The following is a 15,307-nucleotide window of genomic DNA, read 5'->3' on the forward strand; positions in this document are numbered from 1 at the left end:
CTTCTTGTACTGTATTTCCTTCCCCCATCCCAGTCAATTGTTCCCTTACGCTCTCCCTGAAACTCTGTACAACCTCTGGTTTAGTCAGTTTATCGAGATCCCATCTCCTGAAATTCCCACCTTTTTGCAGTTTCTTCAGTTTTAATCTACAGTTCATAACCAATAGATTGTGATCAGTCCACATCTGCCCATGGAAATGTCATACAATTTAAAACCTGATTCCTAAATCTGTCTTACCATTATGTAATCTATCTGATACCTTCTAGTATCTCCAGGATTCTTCCATGTATACAAACTTCTTTCATGATTCTTGAACCAAGTGTTAGCTATGATTAAATGGTGCTCTGTGCAAAATTCTACCAGACGGCTTCCTCTTTCATTTCGCTCTTCCAATCCATATTCACCCACTGTTTCGTTCTCTCCCTTTTCCTACTCTCGAATTCCAGTCTCCCATGACTATTAAATTTTCGTCTCCCTTCGCTACCTGAATAATTTCTTTTATCTCATCATACATTTCATCAATTTCTTCATCTGCAGAGGTAGTTGGCATATAAACTTGTACTACTGTAGTAGGCATGGGCCTCGTGACTTTCTTGGCCACAATAATGCATTCACTATGCTGTTGGTGGTAGCTTACCTGCACTCCTATTTTTTTTATTCATTATTAAACCTACTTCTGCATTACCCCTATTTGATTTTGTATTTATAACCCTGTATTCACCTGACCAAAAGTCTTGTTCCTCCTGCCACCGAACTTCAGTAATTCCCACTATATCTAACTTCAACCTATCCATTTCCCTTTTTAAATTTTCTAACCTACCTGCCCAATTAAGGGATCTGACATTCCACGCTACGATCCGTAGAGCGCCAGTTTTCTCTCTCCTGATAAGGACGTCCTCTTGAGTGGTCCTCGCCCGGAGATCCGAATGGGGGATTATTTTACCTCCAGAATATTTTACGCAAGAGGACACCATCATCATTTAACTATACAGTAAAGCTGCATGCACTCGGGAAACATTACGGATGTAGTTTCACCTTGCTTTCAGCCGTTCACAGTATCAGCACAGCAAGCCCGTTTTGGTTAGTGTTCCGAGGCCAGATCAGTCAGTCATCCAGACTTGCCCATGCAACTACTGAAAAGGCTGCTGCCCCTCTTCAGGAACCACACATTTGTCTGGCCTCTCAACAGATACCCGTCTGTTGCGGTTGCACCTACAGTATGGCCATCTATATTGCTGAGGCACGCAAGCCTCCCGACCAACGGCAAGGTCCATGGTTCATGCGGGTAGGGAGTAAACGATACCTAACAGTTAAACATATGTAACGTATAAGGCATGGGATAGTCACTTTGCACCGTTCAGACTCCATTTTATGACTTCTCAGTATGTAATACTCATGCTGCCGAGCGTCCCACTGCTGCCGCAAGTAATTGCCTATAACCCAAGAATGAATAAAGCTATGTTTAAAATAACAACGGCATTGTTTTTTTTTGGTGAAATTCTCTATCTGTTTGATGTGTCACATGACCACATTCCAATTTGAAATTCTGGAGTTGAATCCAAGATGGTAGCTTTCAAGATGGCTGCCATGTTGGTGGCATAGCCTATAAAGTTTCCCCCTTCCCCTGCCTCATGTGTAGGGTCTGTGTTCCCTTGTTTGCTTCTCCATTTGGATTTTATAAGCATGTTTCGGGACTTTTGGACCACCCTGTATATCATCCATATGGTAATCTGTCACATGGTCAAATGATGATATATTTGTATGATTCTCCTGTGTGAAAAAGTTCGTTGATGTGAAATTTAAAACTCGGTTTTCGTTTTGCTATCTTTAAATGCGACACCAGACTGATCAGCAAGAGATTGAATGGAGACCTTAGACTTGCATAGAGAGACCAAAATTTCTCAGGCTCTCAGCCAGATCTTTTGCTAAAGTGTGATGGTAGCACACAAAAACACTGAAAAGACAGGTACAATTATATATACAGCCAAATTTGACTGATCAGAAGTATGAACAATCTGAAACAGCTCCTTGCCCTAAATAATTACAATTGAACAAATATTTTAGCAAGCTGCCTAGTGCAGGCAGTAGAGGTGGATGTGTCATAGTATAAGGAATACCGAATATGAACACACGATGTGGCAGATATTTGATAATCCTGGAAATACACAGTGTGGATGCCAGCTCCCAGTACCACACAGCATGGAATATCAAAGCCAGACCAATCCGTGGTTGCGAACAGGATGACGATGTGATGAGCTCGATGTCGTAGCTCTGTCTTGATCAGTTACCCCAAGTCTTGACATAAAGGGAGCTAATGGCTGGCTCACCCACTCCCCTAATGCCCCCATATCTGCTATGACTTGCTGCCTGGTTCTTCCTGCCTTCCCAACGCTGTTGAAGGTGTACTTTTGGGCTCTTGTTGTGCCAGAGATAATCAGTGATTTTGGGGGGGGGAGGAGGAAAAAAAACACCATGGTGGGTACACACACACACACACACACACACACACACACACACACAGAGAGAGAGAGAGAGAGAGAGAGAGAGAGAGAGAGAGAGAGAGAGAGAGAGAGAGAGAGAGAGGGGGGGGGGGGGGGGGAGGGGGGGAGTAGGTGTAGTGAAACAACATTGTAGTTCAGGTGAGCAGAATGTCCCATTTCACTTTGAAAGTTCTTAAAGAAATTAACATAACTTCTTAACTACTAACCTAAGAACAGAAAACGTGTATTTTCAACAAGTCACATATGCAGGCGCTAGAACCCTACGACTCTAGTTTTAATGAAAATTGCTTACATTCTCGATTGTGATAATACAAAAAAAAAACTTACTGGTTAGAGAAACTGGATAAACATGCATTTTACTAAACATTTGCAGGTTGCAGAGATGCATGGTGAGCTGATGGAATTCAACGATCGCCTGCATCGTCAGCTGCAGTCAAAGGAGGCAGCATTGCGACGTCTGAGAGAGGAGTTAGTGGATTTGCGAGGACCGCTGCCAGATGATGCACATACATCGGATGAAGATGCAGCATCTGTCACCTCAGACTATGATGTTAGCTCATTGGGTGCTGCAGCACGTGCACTTGTAAATATATGGATTCCTTCCGCATTCCTCACTGGAGGTTCTTCAGATGTCCACCATGTTTATCAGGTCAGTGGCATACTTCATACAACCTCAATTTTGAATAGTGCGTAAATTTCAACAGATTAGGAATTGGCATTTGATACGTAAAACTGTCATCAATAAAAATAACACACTTTGTGTTACAAAGATGGTTGTAATTTTTTTGTTTTAAAAGAAGTGTAGTCTGAAAGCTTTTGTTTGTAATTGGTTATAGCGATGTGTCTGTCTAACAAGTGAATTTGCAGATTACTCTATAAACCATTTGTGTAGATAAGGAAGGACCTTTTTTTCATATTGTTGAATATGTTTAGAAATAACAATTGTTGTGCTTGTGTGAATGTATGTGTTTTTTCTACTTTAGAAGGAGGCCTTTTGCCAGAAAGTTCAAATTTATAACAGTCTTTCCATTGTGCCTGTCTGCCATTCATTGACTTCTGTTGATATTCTTATTTATCACAAATACTTTGTGCCAAAGTATCTACTGGCTGATCGATGCAGAAGCCTTTAAAATGTTGTTGTCAGCCCAAATAATGGTTCGTGGTTCGATGCAGCGCTGTGTGCTAGTCTATTTTGTGCAATAATATCTGTATAACATTATTATGAAAAGGAAAGTTGCTACTCACCGCATAGTGGAGATGCTGAGTCACAGATAGGCACAACACAAAAAGACTGTTACAAATAAAGCTTTGCCCATAAGGACTATGTCATCAGATGACAGATGGTGTGGTTAGATTTGCCTAAGACTGCAGGTGTGTGTGTGTATATGTGTGTGTGTGTGTGTGTGTGTGTGTGTGTGTGTGTGTGTGTGTGTGTGTGTGTGATCTATTTTTGATGAAGGCCTTATGGGCTACATTCCATCCTGGATTTTCCATTGTTTAACCTCTCTGTGTAACTACTGCAATTAACATTGATTTGAACCTGCCTTGGTCTCCCTCTACGCCATTACTCTCACTCACTTGCTTCTGAATCTGCCATATCAATTGACGATCTCTTCTTTTGGTAAAGCTGTGCCATACATTTATTTTCCTCCCAGTTTAACTCAGTAAGTTTTGATTTCTTATCCAATCTAATATTCAACATTCTTCTGTTGCACCACATTCCAAAAGCTTCAATTCTATTTTTGTATGTACTACTTATTGTTTACATTTCACCTCCATACAAGGCTACACTCAAGTTAAATACTTTCAAAAAAACTGTTCCTTACACCCACATTCATATTAAGTGTTACTCTGTTTCTCTTTTTTCAAAAACTTCCCCAAGAGTTCATTTTACATCGTCTCTACTTCAGCCATAGCAAGTTATTTTGCTGCCCAAATACTAAGTCGCCTATACTTCATAATCATTGTTTTATTTTTATTGATATTTATCTTGTAAAATATTTTCAAGACACTATCTGTACTGTTAAATTGTTCTTTAAAGTCCTTTTGCTATCTCTGACAGAATTCAAATGTCTCCCATAAACATTAGTTTTCATTTATCTTCTTTGAGCTTTGATCTCTCTCCCAAATTTATCTTCAGTTTCTTCTACTGCTTGCTCATTGTACTGATTGAACAACAAATTACCTTTTCAAGTCCTTGCAGTCTGGCTTCTGTACAAGTTGTAAATAATCATTTGCTTTATGTATTTTATCCCTGCTGCTTTCAGAATTCCAAAAAGTGTTTTACAGTCGACATTGTCAAAAATGTTCTCTAAACCTACAATGCATTCTCCAAACTATTTTGTAGCTGTAGGATCAGTATTGCCGCACGAGTTTCTTCATTTGTCCAGAATCTAAACTGATCTTCACTAAAGTCGGCCACTGCCTGCTTTTCCATTCTTCTGTAAGTAATTTGTGTTGGTATTTTAAAGCTATGACTTATTAATCCATTTGCCTAATATTTCTTGAAATAAAATTTGCCATATGACTATGATTATTTCTTTCCATATAAATACATTTTTACACACACACACACACACACACACACACACACACACACACACACACACTCTTATTAAACATGAATCAAAATAGTTGTTCTAGCAGTTGTAGTACACAAATGTTCACACACATTTCATGCAGTTGTCTTCTCATTCGGAGTTACATTCACTGGGTAAGTCCCCAACTCCTGTGCTGTAGTTCGCTGTTTTCCTTACAGATGTAGGCAGGAAGAGTCAAATTTATAATGAGTTGCTATTTGTGTTGCAATTTGATGGACCTCATACTCTGGGACAGTGGTTCAGTATATGGTAGATGGCACTTACATTCAGCATTATACCCAGGAGGTAGAGGCATTTAATCTTATACGTATTGCCTGTCAAGGTAACAGTTTGGATAACAATTAAAAAAATCTATGAACTTGAACTTCAACAGGCATGTACAAATGTTAGTGTTGTATTTGTAATTGGAGATTCTACATCACTTAATAGAGCAGTTGGTATTGGATGTTATTGTTGACGCAAGACTGTCTCCAGTTACAGATGTTGCAGGGAAGTGGGTTTGACCCATACGTTTATTCTCAAAACCTCTGAATGGTAGCAGTTATCTCAAAGTACTTTCTTCTTTGTATCGTCATATACCAGGCAAGACTACATATTTGAAGTGGTGTGCTCAATGCTTTAAAGGATTCCGTTACCTGAAATTTATTTGTAGTGCTTTGAAGTCCTCACAAAGCACTTTGTAGTCAGATCTGACTAACCAACTTCACTCTTGTAACAACTGTTTAAGATTTTGTTCTGTCACATTTTGGAAATTACTTAGTGGTAAACTCTATCATAATATATGTAATAAAATGAAGTTAGAAAAATAGTAGTAGAGTGCCTATAGGAGATACCACATTATCTGTGAATAGATCTATGGTCTACAATAAAAATTGTCACACTGCCGTTTTATTTCATGTTTTGTGTTATCATGAAAGTGCTTTCCTGTGCTATAAACTGCATTACATTTCTAGTCTCTTATTACTAGAAGCTGTTTATTGTAGTGCAATGTAAAACTATTTCAAACTGTGTACGTTATTACAGGTATTTGTTCGTATCAGAGACGATGAGTGGAATATTTACAGGCGATATGCCCAATTTTACAGTCTCCATAAGCAGTTGAAGAAACAAGATGCTGTCTTCACTACTTTTGATTTTCCTCCCAAGAAGACTCTTGGAAACAAAGTAAGTTTTTTCTCCCTTCCAGTACCTCATTTACCTTGTTGAGGTTGATATCTCCATATTGGTATATCTTTCTTTATGAAGAGAGGACGGGGTGGCATGGGGGAGGGGGGTGCGGGGATAAGATTCTGGAAATAATTTAAGAGTAAAAGTAACAATTCATTGGCTAGTTATTTGCTTTTCCATATTATGAATATGGCTGTTTCAAAGTGACTTGCAATTGCTACCTTAACTGTGTTACATGCAGTTAAAAATTTACAGTTCAGATCATGATAATTCTGTCTTCTTATAATGGCATTCTTGCGGTAGCAGTAACTGAGAGTTCCATAAAGAAATAAGGTTTGTTTAGTGACTTATGGATTTATAAATGTGTTTTGTCTGTCATGTAACTTCCCTCTTCTGTGGGTGTCAAAGAAAGAGGAACACACAGAAATGTATTTGTGCCGTAAGACTGTTAATACTTTGATAAATCTGTGAATTCATATACATTCAGGGTTGAATGTTAATTGTTAGATTAAGTTTTAAGCAACCAAAATTATTTAGTGCTCATGTGTTTGTAAAAAATGCATTACGTTTAACATAGGTCACTTTAAGGAACTGAAAATTGTAGCATCTACTTCTGGCAAAATTTCCACCTGTTTTTGGCAAAATTCTTGTCTGTTTCTGTCAAAAGTTTGCAATTTTTTTTTGTTCGTAATTATAAATGAGTAGACATACAAATTTAAAAGGTTGTAATGCTACATGATTGAAGACAAAGCAAGCCTCAGTTCTTTGAAATTGACTGTTAAAAAGAAGTGCTAACTGGGAACTTTTTCACTGGAATGTTTGCTTTTTGCAGAAACTTCAGCACATTGTTGTTGTTTTTTGGGGAAGGAGACCAGACAGAGAGGTCAGCGGTCTAATCGGATTAGGGAAGGATGGGGAAGGTAGTCGGCCGTACCTTTTCAGAGGAACCATCCCGGCATTTGCCTGGAGTGATTTAGGGAAATCATGGAAAACCTAAATCAGGATCGCCGGGCGCGGGATTGATCCGTCGTCCTCCCGAATGCGAGTCCAGTGTCTAACCACTGCGCCACCTCGCTCGGTACTTCAGCACAGTTTTCTTCTGAAATGACCTATGTTTTCTCTGTTTGGCTGTACTGAAGCTTTCAAAGATGATTATTCTGTTGAAAAGCAGCCAGTGTTTTCCCACCAGTGAACTGAATGCGTCTTTGGTTTAAGATGTTTCTGCACATATGTCTTCTGTCTCCCAAGTTCAATGATTACAAATTCTGCAAACGATAAATTTCAGCCTTTCATGGGAATTCAGTCATGTGGTCTATGTTTGACAAAGCTAGGCCTACAGGTAGAACTGACAAGGCACTTAGCATAGAATTAGAACTGAACATAAAGTAACTGTCTAAATGTTAGGGGATGAATTTCGGTGCAGGCGAAAAACGTTGCAGATTTTGTTTTCCAGTCTCTATAGCACAGAGTGTGGACACTGTAAGATATAGTGGCAGATGGCCGCGATCATAAACTAACTAGAATTTTGACTGCCAGAGGGGAGAGAAGCTGTTCTGAGAAACAAACTCCCCCCCACCCCCCCCCCCCCCCACTTCCCCCCTTTCCTACAGTTTCCATTTCACATGGCAACAGTCTACAGCAGAACTGACACATCGTCATGGGGATCACAGATCTCATCTGGTGTTTTAAGGGTCACAATCGAAATTTGTGATGAACCAGGATTGGTCACTTCACTTATTTCAAAATAAGAAAATAAATCAAAACAGCAGCCAATGCACAACACAAAGCATCCAGGGGTGGCTGCTGCAATTGCTTGTTGAGAATGGCAGAGTATTGTTAACGAAATAGTTCAGACCAGACCCCTAAGCTGTGTAAGATGCAACCTCAGTTCAAAACATATGCCACCTAATTTGCTACATTAAAAGTGTCTGCCTTATACTTTATTTTGAGCTTGCACATGTGTCTTTGTCATAAAATGCTATGTACCATGGCTGAGTACTACATATATCTTAAATAGACCATTCAACTGGCCACAATTGGCATGGCACCAGATTGTTGGGCACATTGATACACTATGGATCAAAAGTATCTGGACACCTGGCTGAAAGTGACATAAATGTTTGTGGTGCTCTCTATCAGTAATGCTGTAATTCAATATGGTGTTCGCTCACCCTTAGCCTTGAAAACAATGTCCACTCTCACAGGCATATGTTCAATCAGGTGCTGGAAGGTTTTTTGAGGGAATGGCAGCACATTCCTGCACTGAGGAGAGGACCCTCAGGGGGCTTAGCATTTAGTTGCTGGGTGCGGGCTTGGCGACTCTGGGGCCCCTGAGCTGGGGACTGGGAAGGGCCACCAGTCCTTAATACCGTAAGCTCTGAGCTTGCTTCAGCGACCACTGTAAGGTGTGACAGTGGAACGTTGTACGGTACAGAACCTGGGGATCTTGGCTTAAGTGCCTGGGTCGCGAGGATGGTATAAACCTTTATATATATATATATATATATATATATATATATATATATATATATATATATATATATATATATATATATATAAAAACCTCAATCTCAAGGTGTGCTGTGCGCCGAGGAGACACATGGCTGTTGAGGTAGAACAGTTGCTAGTGGGTGACCTCTGGGGAACCTGCTGCCCCCTGGTTGTATTAGGCATACCCAGGCAAGCTCTGTCTGGGTAGACATTGCTTTCCGTAGCTGCTCGTGGGACCACCATGAAAAGAAATACGAATAGTGCGCAAGCACGAGTCCCTAAGAAAGGAAAGTTCAATGCTTTAAAGTATGACCCCCAATCGTTCCCTTCCCTGCCCACACCAGGGGAGGAACGGCAGTCTAAATTACCTGGTGACACGTATTCTCCCCGATTTCTGGTTTGCAGCTGCACAGATGGGCACTCATTTCTGACCACAAAGCCTCAGTTTTTTGTGGAAAATTTGGAGGACAAGTTTGGAGAAGTTGAGGCCATATCTAAAATGAGGTCTGGAGCAGTCCTCATAGAGACAGCATTCCCGGCATAGTCACGGGCATTGCTTGCTTGTGACCAGCTCAGTGATGTTGCAGTCTCCATTACGCCTCATAAGAGCCTCAATATGGTACAGGGACTTATTTTTCATCGTGACCTGTTGTTGTAGTCTGACGACGAGCTCCGTGCAAATCTGAAATACCGCGGTGTCCACTTTGTACGACATGTCTTCAGGGGACCTAAAGATAGTAGGGTCGCCACCGGCACCTTCACCTTAGCTTTCGAGGGTGACACCCTGCCCGAGAAGATAAAGGTGGTGATATATTGATGTGATGTTAAGCCTTACATCCCTCCTACCATGCGCTGCTTTAAGTGCTGGAGGTTTGGGCCTATGTCATCAAGATGTGATGCCAACCCTACCTGTCGGGATTGTGGATGTACCTCCCACCCCAATGTCCCATGTTCGCCACCCCCTGTTAGTGTCAGCTGCAGACAGAAACAATCACCTTGCTCGTCACCAAGTGAGGTGGCGCAGTGGTTAGCACACTGGACTCGCATTTGGGAGGACGACTGTTCAATCCCGTCTCCGGCCATCCTGATTTAGGTTTTCTGTGATTTCCCTAAATCGCTTCAGGCAAATGCCGGGATGGTTCCTTTGTTTGGGTACGGCCGATTTCCATTCCCATCCTTCCCTCACCCGAGCTTGCGCTCCATCTCTAATGACCTCTTTGTCGATGGGACGTTAAACACTAAGATCCTCCTCCACCTTGCTCGTCAGACTGCACGGTTTATCAAAAAGAATGGAAGGTTATGGAGTATACGACCTTGGACAGGCTCACTTACACAGAGGCTAAACGCAAGTATGATCGACTTCACCCTGTGCGCATTTCATCGCCATACGCTGCAGCAGCTTTGATGTCGCCATCCCTGGCGATGAGCCCCCAAGCTCATCCGCTCTTTGTGGGCCCTCCAGCCCGACAGTCTATTCCCGCCCCCCCTGTAGTTGGGGAACACCCTCTTTCGTTGCTCCCCTGTTTTCAACATTGGGAGTAACAACCCCTTCTTCTTTGGGGACTTCAGTCCCCACCTCTGCGCCGGAGAAGTGCCTGCCTCCTCCAGTTCCCCTCGCGTGGAAGGGATCGCTTGGTGCCCTCCCTTCCACGGTTACTGCCCCTGCAGATGTCAGCCAGTGGCTGAAAAAGCCACCGCCTGAGGGCCATATGGCTTCCAGGTTTTCCTCAGTCCATGAGACTGGGTCGGAAAAGCCCACCCAGCCTGATAAACCAAGGGACAAACAGTACCCTACCGAAAAGAAGAAAAAGCAAAAGGAGAAGGACATAGAGCCAGAAAAGGAGTTCACCATTGCACCTGAAGATGATGTGGAGCATCTAGCGTCCACTCAGGACCTAAATGTTGCTCAACCTGTGGCTCCTATGGAAGTTGATCAGGCTACTTTGCAATCGGTGGCGGCGAGCGCTTCTAAGGCGTGACCTATCCCCCCACCCCGAGTTCTTTCATGTGCTCAGTCTGATGTCATTATCCTTCAATGGAATTGCTGTGGTTTTTTCCACCACCTTGCTGAGTTGAAACAGCTTTTGTGCCGCTTCCGTGCCACTTGTGTGGCCCTACAGGAAACCTGGTTTCCTGTTCAGCGGACCCCCTCCCTCTGTGGCTACCAGGATTACTATAAGAACCGCGTAGAACACAACAGGGTGGCTGTTTTTATGTTCTTGCCAATGTTCCTAGTGCCACTTCACACGGCTCTCGAGGCTGTGGCTGTTAGAATCCGGGCAGGAATGGAGCTTACCATCTGTTCCCTCTACCTTCCCCCAGATGAGGTTGTCCTTCTTGCTGACCTAGCTGCCTTGTTCGCCCAGCTTTCCCTGCCGTTCCTTCTTTTGGGGGACTTCAATGCCCACCACCCTTTATGGGGTGGGGTCCAGGTCTCGGGCCATGGTAGGAACGTTGAGGCTCTCTTGGGACAGCAGGTTGTTTGCCTCCTTAACACTGGTGCTCCCACATATTTTAGCTTGACTCATAGCACATACTCAGCCAGTGACTCTCTCTTAGTAGCCCAGGTCTTCTTCCATACCTCAGTTGGAAGGTCCACGACGACCTCTGTGGTAGCGATCACTTTCCTATCCTGGTTTATCTTCTTCAATCCCAACCCCCTGACCAGATGCCATGATGGTCTCTCTGTGGAGCTGATTGGGCAGCCTATACCTCAGCTACTACGGCCATTGCTCCGCTTCCTGGTGACATTGATTTGGCAGTGGACAAGGTCACTATGGCCATTGTTTCTGCTGCCGAGGCAACTGTCCCCTGCTCTTAAAGTACCCAAAGGAGTAAGTCTGTCCCTTGGTGGACACCAGAGATTGCAGAAGCTATCCGGAACTGCCAGCGAGCACTCACTAGAGATCCTGGTTGCCTTTAAATGGCTGCAGGCCCAGGCTCGGTGGTTAATCTGGCAGAGCAAAGAGGCCTGCTGGGAACGATATGTTGCCACCATAGGTTCTCGCACCTCCCCGTCTCAGGTGTGGTCACGGGTTCGGCACATTTTCGGCTTTCGCCCTCATGCTTCTGTCCCTTGCCTTTCTCTTTGGGGTACACATTGTCCTGACCGTCGCCATTGCCGAACATCTGGCAGAGTACTTCGCTCATAATTCCGTGGCAGCAGGCTACGGTGCAGATTAAAGAGCAGGCTGAGCGTACACAGTTGACGTTTCGCATGCACCATTGGGAACGATACAACTCTCAGTTTGGTGAATGGGAGTTCCAAAGTGCCCTTACAGCTTGCCCCAATACCTCTCCAGTTACTTCGCCATCTCTCGGCGCACTGTCAGAGTGAATTACTCGCCCTGTTTAACCGCATCTGGACGGAGGGAATTTTCCTAACTCGTTGGCAGGATAGCGTTACCATCCCAGTGCTAAAGCCTGGTGCAGATCCGCTGGTGGTTGATAGCTATCACCCTATCAGCCTTACCAACGTTATGTGCAAACTCCTGGAACGGATGGTGAGTCGGTGACTAATATGGATCCTTGAAGCTCGGGGCCTCCTGGCCCAGCAACAGGAGGGCTTCCGTCAGGGCCGCACAGCAATCGACAATTTAGTCTCGCTAGAGTCGGCTATTTGTACAGCTTTTACTCGCTGAGAACATCTAGTTGCTGTTTTCTTTCATCTTCGGAAGGCGTATGATACCACCTGGTGCCATCATACCCTTGCTACGCTGCACGAATGGGGCTTACGGGGCCCACTTCCAATTTTTCTACAGAATTTTCTCTTCAATCGCTCCTTTTGGGTTAGAGTTGTCATGTATTTTAGCTCTGCTCATATTCAGGAGAACGGTGTCCCGCAGGACTCGGTTCTCAGTGTTCCCCTCTTTTTGGTGGCGATTAATGGTCTTGCGGCTGCGGTGGACTCATCAGTCTGTTCCTCTCTATATGCCGATGATTTTTGTCTGTATTACAGTTCTCCAAGTGTCGGTATCGCTGAACGGCAGCTGCAGGTAGCTATCCGTAAGGCACATTTTTGGGCACCTAACCATGGTTTTCAGTTCTCAGCCTCTAAGACTCAAGTGATGCATTTCTGTCATTGTCGAACGGCCCACCTGCATCCAGAGCTCTACCTTGCCAATGAACTCCTCCGTATTGAGGAGACACATCACTTTCCTGGCATGCTGTTTGATTGCTCAGCTCACTTGGACACGTCATCTTCATGAGTTTAAACAACGGTGCTGGCGACACCTCAACATCCTTCGCTGCCTCAGCCACACCATGTGGGGGGCTGCACGAACAACCCTCCTAAAGCTCTATAAGGCCTTAGTCCAGTCCCGTCTCGTCTACGGGAGCATGGTATACAACTCAGCAGCACCTTCAACGTTGCAGATCCTCGACCCAATTCTCCATTGTGGCGACAGGTGCCTTCCGCACTAGTCCGGTGACTAGCCTTCTTGTAGAAGCTGGAATCCCTCACCTGCAATTCTGCTGACAACAGTTGATTGCGTCGTACATCGCCCGCGACCATGCCTCGCTCGACCACCCAAACTGTAGACTCCTTTTTCCATCTTCTGCACTCCCCTCCCCATGACGGCGGCCTGGGTCGGGTCTCCCAATCTCGGTCCACGTTCATTCCCTTCTCTCGTCACTCGAGTCTTTTCCCGTTCCTCCATCCTTCCGGCCCTCTTCTTCTACCCCTCCTTTGTCCCTCCCTCGCTTGCGGCTTTGCTTGGATTTGTCCTGTGACTCCCAAGTCCTCCGTTCCACTTGCCAGTCTTCGTCAACAATTCCTGGCACTTCTTGCCTCATTTTGCGATGCAGATGCAGTCTACACCGATGGTTCGGAGGTCGATGAACGCACTAGGTTTGCTTTCATCCATGGCGACTATGTTGAGCAGCATTCCCTGCCTTGTGGAAGCAGTGTTTTCACTGTGGAGCTGGTTGCTCTTTATCGTTCACTCGCTCACCTTTCCTCCTGCCCTGGGGAGTCATTTGTCATATGCAGTGACTCCCTGAGTGGATTGCAAGCACACGACCAGTGTTTTTCTCGGGACCCTTTGGTGCGCGGTATTCAAGGTGCTGGTTTTGCTCTCGCCGAGTGTGGTTGTTCAGAGATGTTTGTGTGGACCCCAAGCCACATTGGCATTCCAGGAAACGAACGTGTCGATTGGTTGGCCAAGCAGGCCACCATTTCGCCACCCCTGGAGCTTTGTCTCATGGAAAGAGACCTCCGGTCAGCCCTACATTGCAAGGTCTGCAATGTCTGGAGCTCTGAGTGGTCTGTCTTGAACATGCCAAATTAGCTCTGCATGGTAAAGTCGTCCACAGCAGTATGGAACTCATCCTTGAGGAGCATGCATAGCGACTCAGTTGTTCTCATCTGTCTCTGAGTTGGACATATGCAGTTGACCCACAGCTATCTCCTTCGCCATGAGAACCTGCCCAAGTGATACTGTCATGCAGGGCTGACAGTGGTCCATCTTCTGATGGACTGTCCCCTTTTAGCCCCCTTGCGGCAGTCCTTTAATTTACCAACTGCACTTCCTTTAATTCTAGGTGACGATGCCTCTATAGCTGACTCAGTTTTGCGTTTTATCCATGCAGCTGCGTTTTATCACTCACTCTAGTGTGGGTGCTCTCACATGAGTTCTCAGGCTAAACCCACTCCAGTGTCTTTGAATTGTGATGTGGATACCAAAATAATGTCTTCTACGGTAACAAGTTGTGTTGGTACCTCTATCTACGCTTTCCAGCTGGAGGTTCTTCGTTTGTAGTTGAGTGGTTGACCTTTTACCTGATCTATCAACCACTGTAGTCTGTTTTACTCTAGTCAACTATTTGCTCTGCTCCTTTTAAGTGTCCTCTATTTTGTGTTATTGCGGTGTTCATTTTAGCTCTGTACCCCTTGGTGTTTCCTCCCTCTGGGTGCAAAGGTTACGCTTGTACTGTGTAGGCCTTTTGCAAGTATGTCTGTCTGGAACAGGGGACTGATGAGCCCGATGTTTAGCCCCCATCAAACCCCAAAACCAACCAACCAACCAACCCAACTGAGAAGTATCGATGTGTCAGTGAGGTCTTGCACAAAGTTGGCATTCCAAAGGTGTTCTGTAGGATTCAGGTCAGGGCTCTGTGGATCCCATTACAGGGATGTTATTGTTGCGTAACCTCTTTGCCACAGGCCATGTATTATGAATAGGTGCTCAATCGTGTTAAAAGGTGCAGTCGCCATCCCCGAATTGCTCTTCAACAGTGGGAAGCAAGAACATGCTTGTAACATCAATGTAGGCTTGTGCTGTTGTAGTGCAACACAAAACAACAAGGGATGTAAGCCCCCTCCATGAAAAACATGACCACATTGTGTAGTGATTTGTCACTCCACACTGTTCTTCCACTGTTAAGTCGTCCAGTTTTTACGTCCTTACATCTAGCGAGGCGTTTTTTGGCATTTACCGGCGTGATGTGTGAGCAGCAGCTTGGCCATGAAACTCAAGTTTTCTCATCCCACCTAACTGTCATAGTAATTGCAGTGGATCCTGATTCAGTTTGGAATTCCTGTGTGATAGT

At 44.4% G+C, this 15,307-nt stretch overlaps 1 protein-coding gene across 4 annotated transcripts in view; it reads left to right on the forward strand.

Moving 5' to 3' along the window:
• The window catches only part of LOC126282715 (sorting nexin-29), a 162,892-nt gene that overhangs the window by 132,598 nt on the left and 14,987 nt on the right, over nt 1–15,307 (forward strand). For all 4 annotated transcript variants that reach the window (XM_049982216.1, XM_049982218.1, XM_049982219.1 and 1 more), the window contains exons 12-13: nt 2,875–3,150; nt 6,125–6,265. In XM_049982216.1, the coding sequence (XP_049838173.1) occupies nt 2,875–3,150; nt 6,125–6,265 (417 nt within the window). The remainder of the gene's footprint in view (nt 1–2,874; nt 3,151–6,124; nt 6,266–15,307) is intronic.

Source organism: Schistocerca gregaria, chromosome 1, assembly GCF_023897955.1.
Source record: "Schistocerca gregaria isolate iqSchGreg1 chromosome 1, iqSchGreg1.2, whole genome shotgun sequence".
Taxonomy (NCBI): domain Eukaryota; kingdom Metazoa; phylum Arthropoda; class Insecta; order Orthoptera; family Acrididae; genus Schistocerca; species Schistocerca gregaria.